This window comes from Megalobrama amblycephala, linkage group LG7, assembly GCF_018812025.1.
Source record: "Megalobrama amblycephala isolate DHTTF-2021 linkage group LG7, ASM1881202v1, whole genome shotgun sequence".
Classification (NCBI taxonomy): Eukaryota; Metazoa; Chordata; class Actinopteri; order Cypriniformes; family Xenocyprididae; genus Megalobrama; species Megalobrama amblycephala.
In genome coordinates this window covers 45,975,502-46,003,488 of record NC_063050.1, presented here as the reverse complement: position 1 = coordinate 46,003,488, position 27,987 = coordinate 45,975,502, and the positions used below count along the sequence as shown (strand labels likewise).

The 27,987-nt window shown below is 37.6% G+C and overlaps 3 protein-coding genes across 6 annotated transcripts in view; all 3 read right to left on the bottom strand.

The window, feature by feature from the left end:
• Window positions 1-44: 44 nt before the first annotated feature.
• Window positions 45-5,524, bottom strand: mief2 (mitochondrial elongation factor 2). 2 transcript variants are annotated; one of them, XM_048197753.1, is made up of 6 exons: window positions 5,368-5,479; window positions 4,519-4,646; window positions 4,028-4,182; window positions 3,030-3,186; window positions 2,352-2,677; window positions 45-1,289 (listed from the first exon to the last, which is right to left on the bottom strand). In XM_048197753.1, exons 3-6 carry the CDS (start codon window positions 4,160-4,162, stop codon window positions 519-521), a joined length of 1,389 nt encoding a protein of 462 aa, XP_048053710.1. In that variant the 5' UTR covers window positions 4,163-4,182; window positions 4,519-4,646; window positions 5,368-5,479; the 3' UTR covers window positions 45-518. The 2 variants fall into 2 exon arrangements, with proteins under 2 accessions (XP_048053710.1, XP_048053709.1); XM_048197752.1 differs by lacking the exon at window positions 4,519-4,646 and having other exon boundaries at window positions 5,368-5,524.
• Window positions 5,525-6,552: 1,028 nt separating this feature from the next.
• On the bottom strand, window positions 6,553-14,547 carry alkbh5 (alkB homolog 5, RNA demethylase). The gene is made up of 4 exons (XM_048197746.1): window positions 13,363-14,547; window positions 13,085-13,165; window positions 12,863-12,988; window positions 6,553-7,743 (listed from the first exon to the last, which is right to left on the bottom strand). The coding sequence occupies exons 1-4, from the start codon at window positions 14,034-14,036 to the stop codon at window positions 7,566-7,568; spliced, it is 1,059 nt and encodes a 352-aa protein (XP_048053703.1). The 5' UTR covers window positions 14,037-14,547; the 3' UTR covers window positions 6,553-7,565.
• Window positions 14,548-16,733: 2,186 nt separating this feature from the next.
• Window positions 16,734-27,987, bottom strand: part of myo15ab (myosin XVAb) — a 60,663-nt gene continuing 49,409 nt past the window's right edge. For all 3 annotated transcript variants that reach the window (XM_048197742.1, XM_048197743.1, XM_048197744.1), the window contains 16 exons: window positions 27,732-27,937; window positions 27,296-27,414; window positions 27,108-27,180; window positions 26,323-26,395; window positions 26,144-26,217; window positions 25,934-26,016; window positions 25,707-25,837; window positions 25,504-25,598; window positions 24,953-25,030; window positions 24,764-24,860; window positions 24,344-24,504; window positions 21,793-21,926; window positions 21,237-21,370; window positions 20,984-21,117; window positions 17,782-17,922; window positions 16,734-17,703 (listed from right to left, as the gene is read on the bottom strand). In XM_048197742.1, coding sequence (XP_048053699.1) covers window positions 17,602-17,703; window positions 17,782-17,922; window positions 20,984-21,117; window positions 21,237-21,370; window positions 21,793-21,926; window positions 24,344-24,504; window positions 24,764-24,860; window positions 24,953-25,030; window positions 25,504-25,598; window positions 25,707-25,837; window positions 25,934-26,016; window positions 26,144-26,217; window positions 26,323-26,395; window positions 27,108-27,180; window positions 27,296-27,414; window positions 27,732-27,937 — 1,835 coding nt within the window. In that variant the 3' untranslated portion in view covers window positions 16,734-17,601. The remainder of the gene's footprint in view (window positions 17,704-17,781; window positions 17,923-20,983; window positions 21,118-21,236; window positions 21,371-21,792; window positions 21,927-24,343; window positions 24,505-24,763; window positions 24,861-24,952; window positions 25,031-25,503; window positions 25,599-25,706; window positions 25,838-25,933; window positions 26,017-26,143; window positions 26,218-26,322; window positions 26,396-27,107; window positions 27,181-27,295; window positions 27,415-27,731; window positions 27,938-27,987) is intronic.

Genomic DNA, 27,987 nt, shown 5'->3' with positions numbered 1-27,987 from the left:
ATTTCCCCCAATCAAACTACTTTGTAAGCAGACTGACAAAAATGTATATAAAAATCTCTTTGCATTAATGCTTTATTGTCTTAATATTGCTTCTTCAAAGTCAACATAGCTTCACACTGTCTATGATTACTGCTCCAAAAAGAAAAATAGAACAAATATAATCATGGTTAACGCAGAGCTCATAATGAAAACACATCTTAAAATCACAGACAAATGGTCTAAATACCCATATACACACACACTAGCAGAAGCTCAGAGTAAAGACGTTTTATGCAAATTCTCTCTCAAATTTACATCTAAGCAAAGTGTCTGACTAGGTAAGTGCTGCATAGATAAATGGTGCCTATGTCACTTCAAAACCCCCTTTAAAAGGAAGTAGATAAGTGGAGATTCACAACTGTGAAGAGACACGTAATATGTAATATTACATTCTTTGTTTAAAGATGCATTAATGCCTGTAGCCATAGAGATAGATGTTTTTATAAATGTAATACTCTATGCGCAAGTATAGGAGTGAATCAAATCAGTAGTATCTCAGGTTCAGTTACGGCACAATAGAGCATGAAGCCCATCTCGTCAATGTCATCCTCAGTAAAACCTTGAAACAGATTCACATTAGGTTTGAAGAAACTAGGCAAGATTCCGATCTCCAGGTATCCGATTAGCTCAGTGATCGCCTGCAGGAACCTATCAGCAAATGCAGATTCCGACCAATCAGTTTCCTTTTCACTCATGTGTAGAACGGCGTTGCTAAGATGGCTGCCGTTGAGCTTGCGTAGTGCAGGGCAGTTGCGGCACACGGCCTTTAGTGTTTTCAGGCACTTCCTTCTGACTCCCAAGTCTGCTTTGTCAAGCGCTGCTAGTCTAGTTGTTTCGTTGGTGTATAGGCTCTGGTACCAGACGTAGTCGAATGACCCAGTGATCTCCCGTTGCGCCGTAAGCGTCATCTCACCAAGGCGCACTGTTGGCAACACCGTAATATAGAAGCTTTCTCCACTGCTTTGGGTTAATCCTTGAATCTCCAGTTTGAGCTCAGGAGACCCAAGCACTGGTCGCACCTCGCACTCCAGGGTTCCGGTCAGCGATGGCCAGTTCATTGATTCCATCACCGCCTTGCCTAATTGCTCAGAAGCAAGCCGTGACGACAAGTATCCACCCAGTAAATGTCGATCCCAGTAGCTCCGCCCCCTTGGGAAGTACTCAAGGTTCTCACGCCGCACCATGCAGTACTGAGGGTGACCCAAAAATGTGTCCTCTCCGGCAATAGGCGCCCACAGACTCGACTCCAGCTGTATTAAACACATTTGGAACAAATTCAAATACAGCTTAAATCTAAGTCCAAAGATCCAAATGGTGACATTTGAGAACATTAGTTTGAATATGAACCAAACCAATTTTGGTGAACAACTGAGAAATACTGTAGAAAAGATCACCAACATTTTAAAACGGCAAAAAAAGGCTTATCGAGAAAATGTTTTTTGAATTTTATTACTATTACCAAATTATATTATATTATCCCCTGAACTCTGCACGACCCAGGAGATCAAAATAAGAATTTTATTTAAAAAATTTGAATGTTGGTGTAAATATGATCTAAATTTTATATTTTATATTTTATATATATATATAATGAGTTTTTGGTAACTTTATTTTAAGGTGACATAGTTACATGCTATTACATGTGCTTACTATAGTAATAACAGTAAATGATTCATAACTAACCCTAACCGCAACTCTATAGTAAGTACATGTAGTTAATTAATATTACTCAGTACTTATTTAAGTAAGTACAACTACATCACCAACAAATAAATAAAAAATAAAATTTATATATATATATATATAAAAATAAATAAAATGGCCTAAACCAATTTTGGTCAACAATTGAAAAGTATTGTAGAGTTTTTCACCAAAAACTTAAAAATGGTAGAACGGTTTATGGTATATTATTATTATTTTTTTATATATTGTTGAATAATATAATATAATATAATATAATATAATATAATATAATATAATATAATATAATATAATATAATATAATATGTCAATAGAAAATATATTATATTATCCACTGAACTTGACCTAGGGAATCAAAAGAATATGTAAATGTCTTTGGCTTGAAAATGTAAAAGAACATTTGAACAGTTGGTGGTGCTAAAAGGTTTAAGAAAGAAAACACAGAAAAATACAATAAACATATTAATGAACAATCATCATACAGTATATGTAACAAAACTGTAGGCTAGCTCCTGAAACTTAATGGGTCATTAAGATGTTTGGAATAGCAACTATAGGATAAAATTTGTACACATGCAAGTACACAAGTTGTCCAGACAGAATCTTGATACCTGCAGAGGCACGATCAGGCAGGCATGGTCGGCTTTAACCACTTGCAGGTCGTCGAGCAGTGACCCCGCCAACATCATGTCTCCCAACGGCATGTCTGGGTGTTTGGAGTGCAGGAAGGCCTGGATCTCTGTGGCTATATCCAACGCTCGCTGCTGTGCGACAGACACCTCCTCCGCCGACAGACACACTCGTGTTCTGTAGTACTGCTGCAGACGCTCCGCAAACGTCATCACACACAGATCCAAGCGTTTCCGCCGCTGAGGTGGGTCGGCGTCACTCCGCTGGGGTTCAGGTGAAGGTAGGGGAATGGGTTGAGACAGTTCAGCTAAACACACAAAAAAGTTCTCTCCTTAATACAGCATTTACAATCCATTTTACTTACATAATATGACATATTTTTAGTGAAACAGGACTTTCAGTGACATCAATGCTTAAATTTCCCTGAGACAAATGGGACAATAAAGTATATTCCATTCTTTTCTATTTATTAAATAGCCACTTGACATTAACCAGTTTGAGAAGTTGAGCAAATCAAAACGCTCTGTTTGGACTAACATGCACTTAAGAATTGTGCACAATAAGACAGTAAATAGGGTAAATTTTGATTTCTTGTTGTTGCCTTATATCTAGACAGGAAATACATTCATTTGGAAGACTCTAAGTATGTATGCATGTACCTTTCTTGGTTGCGGCTGCAATCTGTTTCATGACCACTCCTTCAATACCCTTGTGGAGCAGTTTGGGGGAGGCACTAACCAAGCTTAACTCTTCCCAGCTGTCTGTCATCTCCTTGTCAGGCTTCTCATCAGGAGGCCTTCCGGCACGTTCTATCAGCTAGATATAAGAGATAAAAAAATAAATAATCAAAGTAAGCTCTAAAAGAGTGTAAACATTGAGTTCCAGAAATAAAAACTATTAACTTACAAACCAGTAAAGACAGACCTACTATGAGCAACAAGGTTTTTAATCGATGGTAAATGCTTCTGTTAGGGATGCACAAATATGAAAATTTTGGCCGATACCCAATAATTCTTTATATTTTAAAAGCCATGTCCCAAGCACACAATGTTCTCATTATAATTTTATTCAGCCTATATGCTGCACATTTTGCACTGAACTGTATTTTCCTTTTTGAAGTGATTTCAATCATATTTCAAGCAATTCAAACCCATCATGGTGAACAGTGCACAAATGAAGTGTCTCAGCTGAAGGAAATAATCCATTATTTATCAGATTTAATATAGGTATCGGCCAAATTTTCTTATCAGGCCGATAACGATAACATTAAAAAAAGAACATAAATCGGCCTATACTGATATTGTGGCCGATATATGGTGCATCACTAGCTTCTGTTGAAGTCATCAGCCTGCATTTTTTCTTAAAATAATCATGTTAAACAGGAATTACTGGTGAAAAACTACACTTCCAATGTATCAGTGATGATATGGTTTAAACAATAATATCTTTGACCAATCAGAATTGGGTGCCCAATCCAGTTCCTGGAGATCTACCTTCCTGCAAAGTTCAACTGAACCAGCTAATTAAGATCTGCAGGAGCACTTTGATGATTACAGACAGGTGTGTTGGATCTGAACTCAGCAGGTAGGTAGATCTCCAGGAACAGGATTGGGCACCCCTGGTGTAAGTGTGTAATAAACTAAAAACGAGTGATCACCCTTTTCACAGCTAATGTGGCAATGCCCAGCACCGCAGCTCCGCCCACGCCCAGAACCAGCCGGGCATTGGACAACAGGAAGTCAATGACAGCAGCAATTCCATCTTCTCCTCGCCTTTTTCCGGAATAATACATCACTTCCTCTGTGAGAGTGTCTGAAAATGTCAATAAATAATTACTTTACCATTTGATTCACACAAAGTCTGACAGCTTTTGAGTATAGAGACTAGAAACTGCGCAAATCATAATCGTAATAATGTTATCTACGATTTTTAGACATGAATGCAAGCTTGCAGGGGTGGAGTTTAACCGAACGAAATGATTGGAGAAGTCCTGCATACATCACCATGTAATTTTCGCTGAAAGGTTCAGTTAAGACATTGATTAAACACTACGAGTCAAAACATTTAAAAAAAATAAAACATGCATGGAAGAATTGTTCACAATAAGACCTATAACATGCATCTGGAGATTAAAAAGGGTACATTTACATTTAATCCTGGCTTTATTGCACCATCACAGCACTCTTTCATGAAGGTTGTTACCAAGACATATATGGTGCTCATGTGTGCTACGTGACAGGCCAGGCATTTGAAGCTTCACTTGCCACTCATTCTCTCTGTGGATCAGAAATAGCTTTGGTAGCTTCATGAACTGGGCACCAGCAGGGTGGTTTACCAGGTCTAAATTTAGACCCATGTGGCCTAGTAACTCTCCATTTATTCATATGATAACTTTGAGATCCTGACTTAAGTCTCCAGCTGTGATCTACAGATTACAGTAGTCTAAAAGCTTGGGCATGGATGGATACAGTATCTCATAGATACATTTTAGGCCTAATATTTTTTATATTGCAAAAGACGAATGCTTGAAAAGTAACAGAATGTTCTTGGCCAGATCAAAGAAAATGTACATACGTGCAGTATATTTCTGGTTATTTGGGTAAAAGGCCAACTTTTAGTACACATTTACATTACACGAGGCCTGCATATAGATGGACTTTAAAACCCAGATAACATTAATTGTGTTTTCAGAGAAGATAATGAGTTGTGTACACATCAGCTAACACTATCAGTGTACAGGCGTGCTGTTCAACACGTATAACAATTTATGATGTTTTTCCTTGCTAAATATTACATTAAATCACATGTAATTATCAAATAATCAAATACTTACTTTCAGTAATTCACAAAGAGTGTACATTAAACTGAAACAACAGTGTTTCGCTTTGTTAGCATTTGCTAACTTAACCAGCTGCTGTCGAATACAGAAAATCAACAAGCTTGGGAATATATTAAGCAGTCAACAATTTATAAACAAGAGTCAAACATCTAACTTACCTTTTTAAGGTAGTATCAATTCAGAGCCATTAGCGTATAGTATCGAATTCAGTACTTTTGTCTAGTACGCACTTGCCCTCTTACCTATAACAAACACATCCTACGTCACTATCCCGCTGATTGACGTGCATTTAGACCAATGAGATGGCAGTATCACCTGACGTCAGAACTTCAATGTGATGGATATGGAATTTCTGTGTGGTTAATTTTTTTTATTTTAATGGCCAAATTTCTTATCCATAAATGTAAATTTTCAGGTGTAAAAAAAAAAAAAAAAAAAAAAAAAAAAAAACACGTTTTATAGCATTTAAAACTGAAAAATGAAGTGAAATATCACCCTCACAGAATTTTGCAAGCATGTAAGTTACATTTTTTAATGTATTCCTATCATTTTATTTATATCCTTCCTAGCATTTACAGGATCCACGTATAAGTTTTTATTTGCATAAATTATTTTAAATACTATTTTTGTTACATGTAAATGCGAAAAGTTATTATTTTGATAAATTATATCATTTCGTATTTTATTTTCTTACACTGTGACACATTTTTTATGCTTGTGTATTTGGTTCTATTTCATTTATTTTCGATGCAGAAAATAAATGAAACGTACGTTGTTCTTGAAAACAGGATAATAAAGATGCATTCGCATTTGAATGGAGAACCAAAGCACATTAGCACTTGATTATAATAATGTACTTTGAGATATTCCGCAAAATATTGTTTTCTGTGAAGAATTGGTGGAAAGTTCTCTAGTACCATCTAGTGGACAGTCACACTTTAAGAAATAACCTGTGGGACTTTTATTGGGTAAAGATCCAAGATGGCACAGTGGCACAGAGATGCAGCCACACGAAATATTTACATTTTATTTCTGAACCAACTAAAACAATGCATAGTGTAAATTATGAATATCAGAAGTGGAGCAAAAATTCAAACTTTCTGATGCATGTTATATTAAGTGTAACCTGAAAATGATGTTCCTATTCCATATTAATGGACAATGCAAACTGAACTGAAGAAAAATGAACTTTTTCACAAATAAAAACTAACATGAGTAGTAAAAGAATTTAAAGGAACACTGGGTGAGAATGTTTGGTATTTAAAAGTTAACTACAAAAAAGTACAACAAACATGAATCATCTCCATTTCATCAGTAAAACTAGAAAAATAAAGCATGAACAATTTTCTCAAAACACACAGAACATCTCTCTTTTAATCTTTTATGCAGTCAAATCCACTCAGTTTTCAACTTTTAAACAAAAACAGTCTCACGTGTCAGCCTCTTGAATACAAAGTATAGTCTTTTGTAGTCAAATGCATTTTCCTATTGAACACCTGCAATGGAAAAGACATTTTATCATATTTTCCTGCATGTCCTTCAGCTCCATTCAATCTCAGAACTAAACAGTGAACATAAAAAATAAAACATGAACCGTTGCCATTATGACAGTCTCATACAGCTCTTGAACGACAGCTGTAATGTTGGCATGAATTAATTCTGTCCTTCAAAAATAAAGAATCAGCATGGTGGTCGAACAGAGCTAGTTACCATGGCTTTACCACCCTTCACTGGGGGGAAAAAAGCACTGAGAAGCCACTGTGTGGAAATCAAAGACACATTTTATTATCATGGCATTAACTTAAATCAGTCTTTGAGCATTAACAAAACTCGCGATTTATTTTCCCTCTCGCTTTTTATAACTTTCATAAAAACAAAACATGTCAGTTATTTGATGGCCTGTTCTAAGCTTCTGTTTTAGAATTTATCCAACAAAATTCTTAAAGCCAGAAAAAATAATCACCCATGTTTACTCCTCAAACCCCTACCTTTGAGAAAGTGGATAAATACACATTTGTATTTGATATTGTTATATGAATGAGCTATATATGCATAACACTGGCACATGAACTGGTGAATTATGATCGAATTCCACTAGTCAGTTTAGATGTCTTTTTATTCCATACATTTCCTTTAAATCACACAGAACAAAATATAGTGGATCTTAAAGTATCATTTTTGATATGTCTGAATAGATAGATCAAGCCTTTTAATAAGTAAAGCAGCCACCGTCAAACGTCCTTGAGGCCACCCACTCCAGAAGCATCTCTTCTACTGAGTCACTCTGTTCGCTTTCCATCTCCTTGAGCAAACGAAAAGGCTTCGGAGGAGATAAGCAGTGAGTTCTGATTACGTCTCAGTGACGTCTCATTTTGACTCGTCGCGTGGGCGCGTGGTCGTGTGTGTAGCGGGAGCCCGGCTCTCTATCTTCAGCTCTCCTCCAGGAGTTCTCTGAACTGCTGTCGCCGTGACGTCTCTGTCGGGAGGAGAGGGAACGCCTCTGCAGCTCTTTGTCCATCTCTAAAATACGAGGCCTGAGGGAGGACAAGAGCAAAATGATTTAAGCAAAATGCATGTGTGGAATGTGACAATTTTTTTAGTCTTGAAGGATCAGTTCAAGCAGAAATGGAAATTCTGTCATCGTTTATTCACCCTCATGTCATTCCAAACCTGTATGCTGTTACTTTTTTCCACAGAACACAAAAGGAACCTTCAAGCAGCTATTTTTAACAATGACAGTTCATAGTGACCCAAGCATAAAGGTTTGGAATGACATGAGGGAGAGTAAATAATGACAGAAATGTATCTACTCCTAAATTGCACTAAGCAATTTTAATGCAATTTTTTTTTTAATGGAAGCTTGTTTCCGGCACGGAACAAAACAATTTAAAAGACATTTGCGACTTTATCATCTTAATTCTGACTTTTGTCCCCTCACAATTGCAAGTTTACATCTCGCAATTCTGACTTTTTTTTTCCCCTCACAATTTTGACTTTTTTCTCGCAATTGTGAGCAACTGACTTCTTTTCTCGCAACTGCGAGTTGTAAAGTCCAATTGGGGGGAAAAAAAGACGACTTTTTTTCTCAGAACTGCGAGTTTCTCAATTCTGACTTTATAACTCGCAAATGTCACAATAAACTCGCAAATGCAAGTTATAAAGCCCAATTCTGGGGGGGGGAGATGACTTTTTTCCTCAGAATTGCAAGTTTATATCAAACAATTCTGACTTTATAACTCACAATAAACTTGCAATTGTGTGTTATAAAGTCTTTTTTCCTCAGAACTTCATATCACGCAATTCTGACTTTAGAACTCGCAAATGTCGCAATAAAATCACAACTGCGAGTTATAAAGTCAAATTCTGAAGGGAAAAAGTCGACTTTTTTCCCAGAATTGCGAGCTTCTCAATTCTGACTTTATAACTTGCAAATGTTGCAATAAACTCACAATTGCGAGTCATAAAGTCCAATTCTGAGGGGAAAAAGACGACTTTTTTCCCAGAATTGCGAGCTTCGCAATTCTGACTTTATACAATTGCAATAAACTTGCAATTGTGTGTTATAAAGTCTTTTTTCCTCAGAATTGCGACTTCATATCATGCAATTCTGACTTTATAACTCGCAAATGTCGCAATAAACTCACAATTGCGAGTTATAAAGTCCAATTCTAAGGGGAAAAAAGATGACTTTTTTCTCAGAATTGCGAGTTTATATCAAACAATTCTGACTTTATAACTCACAATAACCTTGCAATTGTGTGTTATAAAGTCTTTTTTCCTCAGAATTGCGACTTCTAGGCTGCGTTCCAGTTCGGTTTTTAAATGCCCTTCCCTCGCTAACTTCACTCGGTCTCGTTGACTCGGATGTACGTCATTGCTTACGTTGCACGAGTGCCCACTTCTGGCGGAACCTTTGTATGGGCTGAACTGGAACGTCCTAAGCCCTTGATCACTTGGAATCCGCAATGGAGCTGATTTATTATTTATTTTTTCCCCTTACAAAATTGTTTAATACAGCATTCTATATGTATATATGCGTGTTTTAAATGTTTAAAAAATAATTAATATATCATAGAGTTGTTTGTGGTGGGGTAAATTAAACGCGATATGCGGTGATGTCACAATTGTGTTGCATTGTGGGTTATGGAGCTGCCTGAAGTGTACTTATGAAGTAGACTCGCTCCCTCGGTCAAAATCAAGGGAGCGAGGGTCTGTCCATATAAACTTCCCTCGTCCACTTCACGAAGTGGAACGCACTTCAAAATGGCGGCAGGGATTCCCCCGAGGGGAAGTGTTTAGGGAAGTTCGCGAGTGCGTGTCTAAAACCGAACTGGATCGCAGCCCATATCATGCAATTCTGACTTTATAACTCGCAAATGTCACAATAAACTCACAATTGCGAGTTATAAAGTCCAATTCTAAGGGGAAAAGATTACTTTTTTCCTCAGAATTGCAAGTTTATATCAAACAATTCTGACTTTATAACTCACAATAAACTTGCAATTGTGTGTTATAAAGTCTTTTTTCCTCAGAATTGCGACTTCATGTCACGCAATTCCGACTTTAACTCGCAAATGTCGCAATAAAATCACAACTGCGAGTTATAAAGTCCAATTCTGAAGGGAAAAAGTCGACTTTTTTTCCCAGAATTGCGAGTTTCTCAATTCTGACTTTATAACTTGCAAATGTTGCAATAAACTCACAATTGCGAGTTATAAAGTCCAATTCTAAGGAGAAAAAGATAACTTTTTTCTCAGAATTGCGAGTTTATATCAAACAATTCTGACTTTATAACTCAAAATAACCTTGCAATAACCTTGCAATTGCATGTAATAGTCTTTTTTTCTCAGAATTGTGACTTCATATCATTCAATTCTGACTTTATAATAAAAAAAAAAGACGAGAAACAAGAAAAAAAGTCACAATTGACCCTTCGCCGGGAGTTTGATTGACAAGCGATCTAACCAATCAGAACGCCGAATCCGCCATTTTGTCCGACAAAGCAGTCAGGAGTTAGAAGATTAACCTGGGTGGAGTTAAACTTGAAAAATTGTGTATATTGACATCTTTCCACGTTTGAAACAACATTCATTCTCATGTTCATTCATGTTTATTTGATGCTATAAATGAACTAGTAGGAACAGATGATCGGTTTATGAGCCTCTTGAGCTGAGGCGCTACAGCGATCTGTCACGACCATGGTCACGACACATTAAAGAGCCACAAAACGGTTTTTATTGTTTGAATTTCTTAAACTACACAGTTTGAAAGCTGGGACTTTGTTTAATATCATAAGTAACCTGCTTTGTCTTGTCTGTCGGTGTGTTGTCCGTACCCTCTTTGCTCCGCGATGTATTTTTCACTGCGTGTGGCGTGACGGCGCCACGGCTTGGCGGACAAAGCAACAGTAACTAAGGGGGGCGGGTCTTTGGGAAGGGTCAATTATCTTTTTTTTTTATTCAGTGGCAGAAACAAGGTTCCATAGTTTTCGGACTTTATACTGCATCTTGCAAAAGCAAAATTCTACTAGTCACACTGCAGAAAAAGCCTACATCCTTATCTCTCTTCTACACTATCATTCAAAAGTATGGGGTCGTTAAAATATTTAAAGACATTTCTTCTGCTCATCAAGGCTGCATTTATTTGACCAGAAACAGCAAAATTGTGGAATATCATTACAATTTAAAATACCCGTTTTAAATTGTACTTTATTCCTGTGAATTTCAGCATAATTTCTCCAGTCGTCAGTGTCACATGATCCTTCAGAAATCATTCTAATTGATCCTTTTCACATTTCCATGTTTCTCAGAAGCAGAAGTTGTCATAGTTGGGTAAACTTTTATAGTGGTGAATGAGAGACTACATTAAATATATATTTTGGTGTCCCCATTTGCTCAAACAGCAAAAGAAAAAATTCAGCAATAGTGTTTTCACAACTTTCATTTGACTGATTGATAACAGCAGTCAGAAGAGAGAAAGATGTCATTTTTTCCGTCACTCCCACAGCTGCTGCATTAGAAACACCCTCACAGCAGTGTTAACTAGTGTTTTGTAATATGATGCAAAGGTAATATAATATGAAGTATAGTGAAATGTAAAATGTACATCTATATATATTTTTTAATGAAAATAAAAAACTTTTATTATAAAAAAAGGGGTTTACGATGCTGATTAATTAAAATTCTACTCTACTTACGGAACTAATGCGGCGCTAGTTCCATTTTTTCCGTAAGTAGAATAGGGAAGCCGTAGGACATACAGCTTAATCTTTTTAAAGAATACGGGAAGCGGAAGCACTTGCAAGGCGATCATTTGTGTTTATAAAGCATATAAATTTACATTTTTGTAGAAAATGACAGATGGTTTCGCTAGATAAGACCCTTATTCCTTGTCTGGTATCATTTAAAGCCCTTTGAAGCTGCACTGAAACTGTAATTTTGACCTTCAACTGTTTGGTGTCCATTGAAGTCTACTATAAGGAGAATAATCCTGGAATGTTTTCATCAAAAACCTTAATTTCTTTTCGACTGAAGAAAGAAAGACATGGACATCTTGGATGACATGGGGGTGAGTAAATTATCAGGAAAATTTCATTCAGAAGTGAACTAATCCTTTAGCAAGCCACAATTTTAGGTATGCATCATGTCTACAGCACAAATGAAGTGGGATGAGTTTTACTTAAATTTTAGAGGGATTAAACTATTTTAAGGTGTCCTTGATACAGTGTAATTATACATTTAAGTAATGAGTAATATTAATTAACATCATGCACTTACTCTGGGATTAGGGTTTGATTTAAGTTTAGTTGCACGTAATTAAGCTTAAAGGGTTAGTTCACCCAAAAATGAAAATTCTGTCATTTACAGCCGTAAGACCTTCATTAATCTTCAGAACACAAATTAAGATTTTTTTGTTGAAATCCGATGGCTCAGTGAGGCCTCCATAGGGAGCAATGACATTTCCTCTCTCAAGATCCATAAAGGTACTAAAAACATATTTAAATCAGTTCATGTGAGTACAGTGGTTCAATATTAATATTATAAAGCGAAGAGAATATTTTTGGAGCGCCAAAAAACCAAAATAACGACTTCTATAGTGATGGCCGATTTCAAAACACTGCTTCATGACGCATCGGAGCATTATGATTCAGTGTATCGAATCATGATTCAGATCGTGTCACACAGCCAAACTGCTGAAATCACGTGACTTTGGTGCTCCAAACAGCAGATTCGACACACTCATTCATAGCGCTCCGATGCTTCCTGAAGCAGTGTTTTGAAATCGGCCATCACTTTATAAGTCATTATTTTGTTTTTGTTTTGCCGCACCAAAAATATTCTCTTCGCTTTATAATATTAATATTGAACCACTGTACTCACATGAACTGATTTAAATATGTTTTAGTACCTTTATGGATCTTGAGAGAGGAAATGTCACTGCTCCCTATGAAGGCTCACGGAGCCATCGGATTTCAACTAAAATATCTTAATTTGTGTTCTGAAGATTAAAGAAGGTCTTATGGGTGTGGAACGGCATGAGGGTGAGTAATAAATGACATTATTTTCATTTTTGGGTGAACTAACCCTTTAATTTACTGTTTTTACTAAGTAGTAAGTACATGTAGCATGGAAACTTTGCAACTTTTGCAAGTACCTGTGTGCAGCATCTGGGTCAGCTTTGCGGTGTGAGCGTTTGGCTTTGAGTATGTGTCTTCTCTCAGAAGAGTGGATGGATGGGCTCCGTGAATCGGAGTCTAAGCGAGGGGCATCCGGCCTTGTTCTACAATGAAACACATCAAAACAAATTATACACCCCCACACATGCTTCAAGATCTTCCAAGAACAACTGTGACTCAAAAGCAGAGCAGCAACTCACTTTCTCAGAATGATGACAGCTCTCCTCTCCTTGATGTCCTGTGGGCGGATGCAATGCGTGATGTCGTCGGCTGCGTAGCCACTATAATAAAAAAATAAAAACAGCGAACATGAGCAAGAACTAAATATTTTGCTATAAACATGTCAGTACAATGGTACTTTCTGAGTTTTATCCTTTCAAGTACCATGTTAACACCATGGTATATGAATATAGCAATATATACTACCATAGTATAAATCAAGGTACACAAATAACACAAAAGTAGAACTAGTACCGACCTGAGGACGGTGACGCTGCCGCGCCGCACAGGCAGGTAGAGCACGGGCTCGGACACGCGGATGGGCTTGAACTGGAACTTGCAGCCGAAGCAGAGCGCGCTATCGCTGAAGAACGACACGGACACAATCGGCCGCTCGAAGATGTGAATGGGGTCCACGTGGGACACGATGCAGCCCCCGGGCTGGTAGTCATTGATCACGGCGCTATTAACGAAGCCCTCCGGTATGACGCCGTGCGTCACGAGGCGATCGATGACCAGCTCGTGCACCCAGTCCGGGATCTCGTCCACCTCGCCTTTGGAGTACAGCCGCTCCTGCCCGGGGCCGCGCTTCTCAAGCTGCGAGCCGTACGTGTAGCCCTCTCCGAAGAAGTACTTGTTCCGCAGGGGCGCCCGGTCCACCGTGTGCTCCCGGTAGAGCCCCTTGTCTCCCTTGGCAACCACCTCATCGATCTTAGCCTCGATACGCGCGCACTCTTCCTGCGTGAAAATACTCGCTTGCTTAATGCTGCTCTTCACTTTGCGCGCCTCCGCGTCCCGCCGCTCCTCGTACTCGCTATCATCGTCATCCGACTCGCGGTATTTGCGCTTCTCGCCGTTGCTGTGTTCGAAAACTGTGTCCCTGTGCGGTGTCATCGACTTCAGCTTCTCCCGCAAATCCGTAAAACCGGCCATTTTCAAGAGCAAAGTCCAAAATTTCGCGGCTAAATATTGTTTATCCTGAATTCACTTCAGGTCCCCATGTTATAATGTTAGTGTCGGTCACTGAAGTCGTGTGCGACGTGACCGAAGGCCTGGAGCGTTGCCGCCTGCTTCCTCTGCCCTTGTTGTTGCAAATTAAACCAACCAAAGTTTCCACTGCCCCATTCCACGAGCAACCCGACTGAATGTGTAACGCAACGCAGAGAGTGGGCTGTCAATCACAGGCGGCGTTTTCCTGCGGTTCAGTCCCATAACATTAGCACGTAGCACAGCTGCGCCACCACTAGCTTCCAGTGGACACAGGTTCACAGCGGCATGTTGTTTGAATCGTACGCCCTCTGGCCACTACAACCGCTGTGCTGACCAGCTTGGGATAATGTATCCAAGATATATCAGTTATTCTGCTACTGCAGGATTGTACAGAGCCGTGGAGAGAAGGTAAACTCGTGTAACCAAAACTGTTTGGAGAGCTGCGCATGCGCGTCATGACTTGCACGTAGGCATGCATGAGGGTCTGGTCCAGTGACAGCCAATGAGCGACGCGATCAGCTGTCAGCAAACCCCTTCAGCTATATAAGGCGTTTTCAATGTAATAATAATAATTCGTAAATATGGCAATACTTTAATAACAATATCTTTTTGTTTATAGCAACGTGGAGAGTAGACAGGAAAGTACGGGTGAGAGTGGGAATGGGATGACCCAGAACCATAGCCCAGAACAGACTCAAACCTGGGTCCTCAATAGCTCTTACATGCCCGGAACATGTGCTGACAGCATTATTGCATTTTTTAATTATTTTGTAATATTCAGTTAAAACAACGACAACAACAACAACAACAAAACGTTGTTCCATAAAACTAGAACTGCATTTAATTGTTTTATTATTATAACAAAAATAGAATTTCCAAAATGTCACCTATAATAATATTAAAGGATTAGTTCACTTTCAAATAAAAATTTCCTGATAATTTACAAACCCCATTCCAAAAAAGTTGGGACACTGTACAAATTGTGAATAAAAACAGAATGCAATGTTGATTTTAAATTTCATGGCATCAACACATCTCAAAAAAGTTGGGACAAGGCCATGTTTACCACTGTGTGGCATCCCCTCTTCTTTTTTATAATAGTCTGCAAACGTCTGGGGACTGAGGAGACAAGTTGCTCAAGTTTAGGAATAGGAATGTTGTCCCATTCTTGTCTGATACAGGCTTCTAGTTGCTCAACTGTCTTAGGTCTTCTTTGTCGCATCTTCCTCTTTATGATGCGGCAAATGTTTTCTATGGGTGAAAGATCTGGACTGCAGACTGGCCATTTCAGTACCCGGATCCTTCTTCTACGCAGCCATGATGTTGTAATTGATGCAGTATGTGGTCTGGCATTGTCATGTTGGAAAATGCAAGGTCTTCCCTGAAAGAGACGACGTCTGGATGAGAGCATATGTTGTTCTAGAACTTGGATATACCTTTCAGCATTGATGGTGCCTTTCCAGATGTGTAAGCTGCCCATGCCACACGCACTCATGCAACCCCATACCATCAGAGATGCAGGCTTCTGAACTGAGCGCTGATAACAGCTTGGGTTGTCCTTGTCCTCTTTAGTCCAGATGACATGGCATCCCAGTTTTCCAAAAAGAACTTCAAATTTTGATTCGTCTGACCACAGAACAGTTTTCCACTTTGCCACAGTCCATTTTAAATGAGCCTTGGCCCAGAGAAAACGCCTGCGCTTCTGGATCATATTTAGATATGGCTTCTTTTTTTATGTTCATGTCTTTCTTTCTTCAGTTGAAAAGAAATTAAGGTTTTTGATGAAAACATTCCAGGATTTTTCTCCTTATAATGGACTTCGATGGACCCCAAACAGTTGAAGGTCCAAATTACAGTTTCAGTGCAGCTTCAAAGCGTTCTACACGATCCCAGACGAGGGATAAGGGTCTTATCTAGAGAAACAATCTGTCATTTTCAAAAAAAAAAAAAAAAAAATTATATACATTTTAACAATAAATGCTCATCTTGAACTAGCTCTCTTCTTCTCTATTAGAATTCCAGCAGAGTACACACTGCTAAGTGTATTACTGCCCTCCTCAGGTCAAAGTTTGAACTAATTGTTATATACTTGCACTAGTATATTGTATGACAATTTAGTTCAAACTTTGACCTGTGGAGAGCAGTAATACACTTAGCAGTGTCTACACTGCTGGCATTCTAATAGAGAAGAAGAGAGCTAGTTCAAGATGAGCATTTATGATTAAAATGTATAAAATTGTAATTTTTTTTTTTAGAAAATGAGTGATGGTTTCTCTAGATACGACCCTTATTCCTCATCTGGGATTGTGTAGAACGCTGTGAAGCTGCACTGAAACTGTAATTTTGACCTTCAACCATTTGGAGGCCATTGAAGACCGTATAAGGAGAATAATCCTGGAATGTTTTCATCAAAAACCTTAATTTCTTTTCGACTGAAGAAAGAAAGAAATGAACATCTTGGATGACATGGGGGTGAGTAAATTATCAGGAAAATTTAATTTGAAAGTGAACTAATCCTTTAATAGTCTATACTGTGTAAAATATGTAATGTTGTATATATTTTTCATATATGTTACATTTCATTGTATTAGCTCTAGCCCTGATTATTTAAATGTAAATAAAATACATCTTTAGTCATGGTATGTTTTTATTTTGAACTTTTATTTTGAACTTTTGTCATAAAAAGGTTATGCAACAAAAGAATTGATGTGCAAAAGTTGCAAGCCAGTTAAAACCCATAATGTACATAAGACCATTATGTTCCAAACCTAAAGGGGGGTTATTAGTCTCATTTTGATATCTTATTTTGCAGAATGCAAACAAAATAAAAAAATGAAAACAGGCAGCTTATGCAGTTACCAATTTGCTGTATTTTAATCTTATTCATTAATTAGATCATTATAGATCACACAAATGTCAACTTCATATTCCAGTTTCTCCAAAATACGGGGAGTTATGGACAATTGCAGTCAGACAATTTATAAACTTAGCCTATAATCAATAAATTAATTAAGAAAACTATAAAAATACAAATTTAACAACCCACAGGTCCCATATGTTAACAGCTAAATATACAAAGTTTGACTGAAAAATTCTCATTGCACTACTTCAAAAACTACCATTTCATTGTCAGTATTTGTGAGATAATGAGAATGAAAAATATTACATTCATGCAGTGTTCTCCTGAGTAACATTTCTCTTCTTTCTAACTGATATGTGCATGTGTTAAAAGTTTTAATATAAAAACATTTATACCTTGATTACTTATCTAAGGTATCAAGGAACAATTTTGATGCACAAAAACAAGGCAAATAATAATCATCTGTATAAATATTACACATTCAGTACAAAAATAATGCTTTTCATTCATTGTGTGTCTTCTTTACATAACATGTGAACAAATACACATGATTAGTGCAAACATTGCATTGAGAGGTTTGGTTTAGATATGATGAGATAATCAATACATAAAAAATTACACATAGAGAATGCATAGAAATGTGATTTGTTACAGCATGGTGATTTCACTGGGTGGCAGCGTCAGCCTCTTCTCTCGCACGGAGAGCATATTCTCAATGTGCATGGCGATAACCCGACACAGCTCCAGACCCTACAAACACATATATGCTCATAAACCACTCATTCATACTTGTTATACATGGTTCTCATGGTGTTGAATGTGTGTTACCTGTTCCAGCTGTAACTGTGTGACTCTGTGGTTGGTTAAGTCTCCTATCAGGATGTCTACATAAGGGTAACTGGATCCAGCGCTGGGCCGCTGTGTGTGAGCTGACTGAACCAGCTTCAGCTGGAACTTCACCTGCACCTCCTGCCAACAGAAATGTAAAGTGCTCCTATTATGCTATTTTAAAGGTTCCTAATTTTGTTTTGGAGGTCTCCTACAATAGGTTTGCATGCATCCAAGGTCAAAAAACACTTGAATTTTCTTATTATATACATTGCAGCATCACCTAATTTCTCAAAGAGTCTGAAAACGGTTTGTTTGAAGATTCAGGGTGTGTTCACACATGTCATGTTTGGTTCGATTAAAATGAACCTTGGTGCGATTGCTCTGTTAGAGCGGTTCATTTGAACATGTGTGAACACTGCTATCCGAACCCTGGTGTGCACTAAACAAGCGGACCGAGACCGCTGAAAAGATGGGTCTCGGTCCGCTTCCAAACAAACTCTGGTGCGGTTTGAATGATATATGAATGCAACACGGACCAAAGACATGTAAACGAACCAAAAACAGGAAGACGAGACCCTAAAAAGGACAGAATCCTCGCACATATCATTTTTTCTCATCATAGTTGTGAGTTTGCCCATCAAAGGCATCAGATGTGCGTCTCCACGCAGCAGATTGTTTGTGTGTGACGGATGGATTCCTGCCGCTGTTTTGACACCTTTACACATTTTATAAGCTCTTCACGAGTTCCCAGCTGGCCAAAATACCATCATATGCAGGCTACACACACACAACAAGCACATTTATCTCTGTTTTGGATGTTCGTCTCAAGACAGGCAATACGTCATAAAATCTGACCAATCAGGTATCCCTATGCCTTTAGGTTCAGTATCTTTTGGTTTGGTAATAAAATTGCCAATCTGAGCGCTAATCGGATCAGGATTAAGTGTTTTTTTTCTTTTTTGGTCCAGACCAAACAAACCGAACTACAAGTGTGAACACACCCTCAGTCTCTCTAAACCCCTCCTTTTCCAAGAGTCTACTCTGCTCTAATTGGTCTGACGGCCCAGTCTGCTGTGATTGGTCTGCTGATTACAGTGTGTGTCAGAAACTAAACTCCTATTATCAAATTTGAAATTTCAGCTCCAGAGGCTTCTTCTGCACTTGATACGCCATGATATGAACATTAACATTAACAACAGCATAGGTTTTTCCGTATCAATTCCAGTGCAAATTTAAGTGCATGCAAAGTGGATTCACAGCGCTGAAAACAGTTTCTTAGACTCTTCGGGTGTTTTCACACAAGGTCCTTTTCAGGGGTCTGAGCACAGTTCATGTGATTTTTGGCCCGTATGTGAACACTCCAAAGACCCGAGACCAATTCGGGAGGTGGTCTGAATACGCTTCGCTTTCAGCTAATTGTTATGGTTCGCTAAAAATATCCAATGTGAACACAAATCAGTCTGGGCTCACTTGATTTTTCCATTTGCGAAATCCAGTGTAGTTTGGCCATCAGATGCCTCCATATAAATCAACTGTTCATCATGGCTGATTCTTCAGGCAAATCTCTGCAGATTATTCGTTCACAACATACACTTGTTCATTGTAATTTCAACCGCTTCCAAACTGTGAGATGCAGCTGCGTGCCTTGCACAGAAAGCCAGCTGTCACAGCGCGTGTACTAAATTAAGTTATCTTTAGCGTGTTATTGCGTTTAAAGTGTTTAAAACACACAAGGTTCACATAAACAGTTGATTTTGTCTTAATTGAATGAAAGAAATCGTGTATGCGTATCAGTATATTGGATCTGTGCATTACTGTAGTTCTTAAAGTGACAGAAGCCTAATATATGAATCAGTAGAACCAATCGGATATAATTTCGAAGGCCATAGGGTCAGCAATCAAACACTGAACTGGACTAGATCCAAAAAGCAACAGTATGAACAGACCACAATATGTTTGAGACCACATTCCTACTTAAGTGGATCAAAAAAGGATCTGAGCCCTCTTTCAGGGACAGGGACAGGGACAGTGTGAACGTGAAGAGAACTGGGTCCCAATTAAAGGAGTCTGAGAACGGTTCTTGCAAGAGAAATATTATTTTCTATGTGTATTCAATCAATGGTACCTCTTATACATGATCAGTTTTGTTAATCTTGCATGAGTTACAACGCTGCCCAACAGAGCCTATGCTGTACATGTAAGGGTTAGATTTTGATTGATGAGCACGGAGATTTATTTTTATGTCTAAGTATTGGGTCACTTTCCTGTCATACATTTGGTAAAAAAACTCAGATATATTGTTTCGAATGCTTTTCTATCTTTCTTTGATATCGCAAAGCTAATCTACAAATGCTGTGAGAAGCAACTTGAGAATATTGACTCTTTCTGCCGTCAAGGTCAGTTAGCTGGGAAGAAGTTTAGGGAGTTAGTTTAGGGAGTTAGATAAGATGTTAAAAATATTTACACACTTCAGGTGGGCACAACTATTATGGGATGTTGGTGATTATTATGGGATGTCGACGAAGCGGAAAATGTACTTGTATGATAAAAGGAAGTAGGAGGCTTTATGATAATTTACTCATTTGTTTATCCAATCAATTTCGAAAGTCTTTATTTGCTGAAAAAATAATATGTATGATTTGACAGAATAAATACTCTGTTTTGTTTGGAGCTCACTTCGTAGCTCTCTGATGTATGTTTTGGTTGTAAGAGAGACTACCCTGAATTTCTATTTCTAGAAATAAATTTGGTTTGATAGTTTTACTAGTGAGTGGCCTGACTTTAATCTGAGGTGAATTTCCACCACAGTCTCAATTGTGAAAACGCTGTTATAGGTCTCATCTACAGCTACAGTGTTTGAGGGCGGGGCAAAGCAGACATTGTTCGCGGGCAGCTAAGGAAGACCTTAGGCTGTCTTTATGCAAATTTGTTACATTGTTACGTAGGTATGTAACTGGAAATGTGACTGGAATTGCTGACTTCTCGTTTTGGCACTTCAGAATCGATTCTTTCTTTTAGGAGACAATAACATTATTTGTCATGCACTTTGATCTTTAAAACTTTGCAGATCTTTTACCTTCACAAACAGCTATATTAGACACTGCATGGAAGGTAATATTCAAAAACATAATACGGGCACTTTAATTTGGAAAACTGAAAACATTAGCTTTGGAAGTCTGTATGTGTTTGTAATACGCACATGAGTGTCTTTGTGCAGGAAGTGCAGTCCATTCTGATTGACAGCGAGGATGCATGGTGCAGAGATGGTGCTGTTGCTGCTGCTTTGGATGTAAAAGAAGGACGATCCAAACATGGGAAATGCACACACCAAACCTGAAGTGCACACACAAACACAATCCAGCAAACTTGCTTTTTTATCATAGTATTATCTGATTTAAAAAAAAAATGGTGTAAAGTGAATGAGGGTGTTCAGTCTGATGAGAATAAAATACCCAGGAACTGGGATCTGGCCTGGTGAGGGTTCAGGCTTTGGACGGCATGTACATGTTGGGCAACCAGTTGCATCCACTGCTGAGGCACCTGTCTGCCAAAGATCTCAACTGGGATGTACTCTGTCAACTCATGACTACAGAAAGAGAACATTTCGAGTCATTATGCCTAAATTGAATATATGTGAAAAGATTTTTGAGTGAGAGAGTACCTGACACCTAAAACAACAATGGCGGACTAAAGGACTGCGTTTGTGCAGCTCAAGATACAGAGTTTATTAACGCTTTTCCAGCAAAGTGTAGATTAGTGCATTTCTAGTACGGCCAGCGGAGATTTACACATGCCAAATTCTAACATTTGTTTAAATGTTTAAGTTGGTACTGAAATTTCTGACTGCAGATATTAACGTTGATTATTCTATATCAGATTTGGATTCTGATTTCCAGACTTTATTCATAGGGTGAAAATTAAGTCAGATTTAAATATAGGTTGTTCAAAGATTGTTCATACAAATAAATTTGGGTAAAGAATGAAGGATGTCTGAAAATTGAAACATACATAGTAGGTGTGTAGAGACTGTCTTTGGCTCTGTGTTGAAGAGCAGCAAGTTTGGCAAACTGGTTAAACTGCTGTTCACTGATCTTTCCCTGAGGTACGATATTCAGCAGGCCCTTCAGGTAGTCTGGCAGAACCTGTACAAACACAACCACATACAATTATGAAGAAATTATAAGTGCAGGTACATTTTAATTAGGATATAATTGAAAATTTCAATAACATTATTCATAAAATGTGCTCCAGCAATTGATTATTTACAAACCCGATTCCAAAAAAGTTGGGACACTGTACAAATTGTGAATAAAAACAGAATGCAATGATGTGGAAGTTTCAAATTTCAATATTTTATTCAGAATACAACATAGATGACATATCAAATGTTTAAACTGAGAAAATGTATCATTTTAAGGGAAAAATAAGTTGATTTTAAATTTCATGGCATCAACACATCTCAAAAAAGTTGGGACAAGGCCATGTTTACCACTGTGTGGCATCCCCTCTTCTTTTTATAACAGTCTGCAAACGTCTGGGGACTGAGGAGACAAGTTGCTCAAGTTTAGGAATAGGAATGTTGTCCCATTCTTGTCTAATACAGGCTTCTAGTTTCTCAACTGTCTTAGGTCTTCTTTGTCGCATCTTCCTCTTTATGATGCGCCAAATGTTTTCTATGGGTGAAAGATCTGGACTGCAGACTGGCCATTTCAGTACCCAGATCCTTCTATGCAGCCATGATGTTGTAATTGATGCAGTATGTGGTCTGGCATTGTCATGTTGGAAAATGCAAGGTCTTCCCTGAAAGAGACGACGTCTGGATGGGAGCATATGTTGTTCTAGAACTTGGATATACCTTTCAGCATTGATGGTGCCTTTCCAGATGTGTAAGCTGCCTATGCCACACGCACTCTGGATCATGTTTAGATATGGCTTCTTTTTTGACCTATAGCGTTTTAGCCGGCAACGGCGAATGGCACGGTGGATTGTGTTCACCGACAATGTTTTCTGGAAGTATTCCTGAGCCCATGTTGTGATTTCCATTACAGTAGCATTCCTGTATGTGATGCAGTGCCGTCTAAGGGCCCGAAGATCACGGGCATCCAGTATGGTTTTCCAGCCTTGACCCTTACGCACAGAGATTGTTCCAGATTTTCTGAATCTTTGGATGATATTATGCACTGTAGATCATGATAACTTCAAACTCTTTGCAATTTTTCTCTGAGAAACTCCTTTCTGATATTGCTCCACTATTTTTCGCCGCAGCATTGGGGGGATTGGTGATCCTCTGCCCATCTTGACTTCTGAGAGACACTGCCACTCTGAGAGGCTCTTTTTATACCCAATCATGTTGCCAGTTGACCTAATAAGTTGCAAATTGGTCCTCCAGCTGTTCCTTATATGTACATTTAACTTTTTCGGCCTCTTATTGCTACCTGTCCCAACTTTTTTGGAATGTGTAGCTCTCATGAAATCCAAAATGAGCCAATATTTGGCATGACATTTCAAAATGTCTCACTTTCAACATTTGATATGTTATCTATATTCTATTATGAATAAAATATAAGTTTATGAGATTTGTAAATTATTCTTTTTTTATTCACAATTTGTACAGTGTCCCAACTTTTTTGGAATCGGGTTTGTACACTACCGTTCGAAAGTTTGGGGTTGTTTTTTTTTTTTTTTTTTTTTTTAAAGAAAGAATTTTCTTATGCTCACCAAGGCTGCATTTATTTCATAACAATACAGTAAAAATAGTGATATAGTAAAATATTATTAAAATTTAAAATAACTATTTTCTATTATGAATAATATGAATATATTTTCAAATGTAATCACATGTGTCACATGATCCTTTAGAAATCATTCTAATGTGCTGATTTGGTGTTCAAGAAACATTTCTTATTATTATCAATGTCGAAAACAGTTGTGCTACTTAATCTGTTTGTTTTTTGTTTTTTTCAGGATTCATTTGAAATAGAAATCTTTTACTGTCACTTTTGATCAATTTAATACATTCTTGCTGAGTAAAAGTATTAATTAATTCTTTTTTTTTTTATCTTACTGACCTTAGACTTTTGAACAGTAGTGTTTAAGTCGTTCTGCATTCACGCCATGTTGTAAATACCATCATTACAAGACAACAACGCAAGATGTCCTCTGAATTATGCGTTTCACTGGCAACACAATCAACATCAAAATTAATCTGCAGAGGTCAGGTGGTACAAGTCGGAGCTTCCGAGATTACAAGTTGTAATTACGAGTACTACGAGGACGTGAAAGCTTTTTACAAGTTGGAATCTTATAATAACGATAATCCAACATGGCGTGAACAAACCTTAATATACATTTTCTTAACACTGTGTCCTGGCCAGATACAATGCCTGGAAATTTCTAGCATCAGTCATTTTTCTGTGCTACCTGAAATCCAAATACTGTCAGAATGAACATGGAAGAGACAGGATTGCTGGTTTGATGTTTTAGTGCATTGCAGCTGATTAGGACATGTGATTGATGGCATACGATAAGACAGATATGGCATACGATAAGACAGTCATACCTGGTTATAGTGCATTGTGACACAGAGCTCGTTGTCAAACTTTAGCGGATGGGCCCAGATGACTCGTCTGAACCAGAAGCTGTAGTTGGTATCAATTTGCTCCGCTTCTGTTGCGATGTCTAATATGTACTCTCTCTTATTGAGGGGTCGCACATTCTGACCTGTGTGACATCAAAAATATATGAGTGCATAAATCTAAATGTTCGGAATGGCATACTAATAATGCTATTAAGTATGCATAGTTATATACCAATTGCTGAATTAAAAATGCAAAATGAGGTCATGAAATAATAAAGAATGTGCCATGTGTTAAACCACGGGATGGACAATGCAGTATATAGAGTGCAATATTCAGTGAACAGTTCGCTAGTATCCACTCTGAACATGGTCTTATAGAGGTGTAAGGACATCAATCTGTACCTCTGTTAGTGACTATGAAAATTGTGTACTCATCCATTGCCTCCAGCCTTTGTAACGCCATCTCATAACACAACTCCTCTATGACATCCAGTGCCACCTGCACACGCAACACATCAAAATCTATCTTAACTTACAAATATAATCACGTGCAATAATGGTATGAACTGTCAAACAAGAAAAGAGACATACGGAGCAGGTTTTGATCTTCAAATGTCTCTCAATTCCACCTGGAAATAGAAACAGCTGCCGCTTTGAGCTTCGACCAGCCTGAAAACACATTCATTGTAATTCATACCACATACACTACTGAACAGATGTTAAGACGTTTTTTATGTTTTAACAAGCAATCTCTTCTGCTCAAAAAGACTGCATTTATTTGATCAAAAATACAGTAAAAACAGTAATACTGTGAACTATTATTACAATTTAAATCTATTTGAATATATTTTAAAATGTAATTTATTCCTGTGATCAAAGCTGGATTTTCAGCATCATTACTCCAACATGTGCTGATTTGGTGTTCAAGAAACATTTCTTATTATTATCAATGTCGAAAACAGTTGTGCTGCTGAATATTTTTGTGGAAACTTTTTTTCAGGATTCTGTAATTAATGATAAAAGAACATTTATTTGAAATATAATTTTTTGTAACAACGTAAAAGTCTTTACTGCCACTTTTGATCAATTTAATGCGTCTCTCTTCAATAAAATTATGAATTATGTGTAATATTGGTATTGACCATTATGGCTTTGAGCTCCATATTACTGGGGTAAACACTCCTGCCACCAAACTGAAAGGTCTTTCTCAGATTCTGCTCACAAGCTTTAGCAATTCCTGGAGATCACAGATTAAATAATGTTAGATCATCAAGGTTCATAAAAATATTATTTTAATTTAGAGACTAACATATGTTAAAAGTGTACATGTGTGATGTATAATTACCATGAAAATGCACTTCAGGACTTCTGCAGACGTCTCGTAGGAACTTAAGTAAGAATGGTTTCAGAACTTCAGAGCAGCGGTAAAAAGCAGTCAGAATGTAGAGCAAGCGCCAGCCCTTCTGACAGCTGTCACTGCGACACAACACAACCAAACACTCACATATAGACCAACAAACCATCTGACACACAGATTCCTATCAAACAAGCCAAAAAAAGGAGGTATCTCACGGTTTAGAGCTGGTATTGGCTGTAATCTGTTTGAGGACTTGACAGTATGCCTCATCCTTCATCAGTCCATATTCACCCGTTAACTACAAAAATGATGCATTTTAATTAAATTAAAGCTAAAACTAAAACATATATCAAACACAACTGGGGGTCTTTGTGCCTTATGGGTAACAGTACAGCTGGTCCTACGGATGAGAGGTTGTGCTTTACCTTAAGGAAGGTGCAAACCACAAATTGCTCTGATTGGCCCCTGAGGGGATGATCTCCCATGAACTTCATTATGGCTACACACCAAACCCAGACAGAAATACATCTTGAGATATGAAGCATTTCAAAAAAATTATAAACAAAAGTAAATTTGAGTGGCAGTAATTTATCTCTCATCTCACCTAGGAAAATTTCAGAAGCAACCCGGTTCATGTTGGGGTCAGTGAAGTCTATGAGGGACTCTAGGATAGGGTTCTGGAGAAAACGAGAGATCAGCAGTTTTATATGCGTGTGTGTTTTTGGTGTACATACAGTATATATATATATATATATATATATATATATATATATATATATATATATATATACATTTTTATACGTACATGTACGTGTATTTGTATATTACCATTCAAAAGCTTGGGGATTGTAAGATTTTTAAAATGTTTTTGAAAGAAGTCTCTATGCTCATCAAGCCTGCATTTATTTGATCAAAAATACAGTAAAAACAATAATATTGTAAAATATTATTATTATAATTTAAAATAACTGTTTGTTATTTTAATATATCATTTATTCCTGTGAAGGTAAAGCTGAATTTTCAGCATCATTACTCCAGTCTTCAGTGTCACATGATCCTTCAGAAATCATTCTGATATTATTATTGGGTGCTTAAGAAACATTTCTAATTATTATCAATGTTGAAAACAGTGTCACTGCTTAATATTTATGTGGAAACTGCTGTGATACATTCTTTTTCAAGTTTCTTTAATGAAAAAATTTCAAATGATCAGCATTTATTTGAAATAGAAATCTTTTGTAACATTATAAATGTCTTTACCATCACTTTTGATCAATTTAATGTGTCCTCGCTGACCCCAAACTTGCGAACTGTAGTGTATATGTATATGCATTTGCACATGTATATGTACGTATATGTTTATGTATGTATTCATAGTGGACACAGTACCTTGCTGAATTTCACCATCTCTGCAGGGTCTTTGTTTCCTTTACCTTTTTTGGACTTATCTCTGAACGAATCACTAGTAACATAAAGAAAAGTACAACATCTTTCTTGACTCAGTCCTGTGTTTAACTGCAATGGACTGACTTTGAATAAATAGCAGGATTTTTTGTATTATACAACATCACTTTTACCTCTTGTTTCCATTTGATGTTCTGAAATATTTCTTGGCAAACTCCACCATGTTGTACTGGCTGTCCAAAATAACATTCCCCTCAACTTCAGAGTCACCAAAATCCCCGAATCCATCAGACTAGCAATCACAAAACAGACACAAAAACCAGTACATATTATTAATAATATATCATCAGACATATTATGTGAAACTCCAACTCCAATATCTACTAACGGCCTTGTGGTAAAATTCATATTTTTTTATTTTCAAAGATACAGAAAATATTTAATGCTGCATAAAATGTTGTAATACTGCACTTTCATTGTCGCCTTATTTGCCAACATGAAATAATATGACATAATATACTGGCATTATATTAGCGATCAAACACTGTGTCAAAGTGATATCGGCATCAGCATTTTTATATACTACATGTAGTGATAGTGTTCATATACCTCTAGTGAGGGATCTAGTTCGTGAGCAGCCGCAGTGGAGGCCACGGCGAGAGCGATAGCTCCTGATGCTGCCACTCGGCCCTGTCTATCTCTCGGCTCGTCTCTTCTCTCTGCCGGGAGACTCAGGAAATCAGGAGCAGCTACAGGAACCACACACTCCATGGGGAACGCTCCACTCCGACCCTGCACTGCTCCAAACCTCCAGCCTGAAAAAACATTCTTATTATTTCTGTATTTTTTAAGATCTTAAAAAATA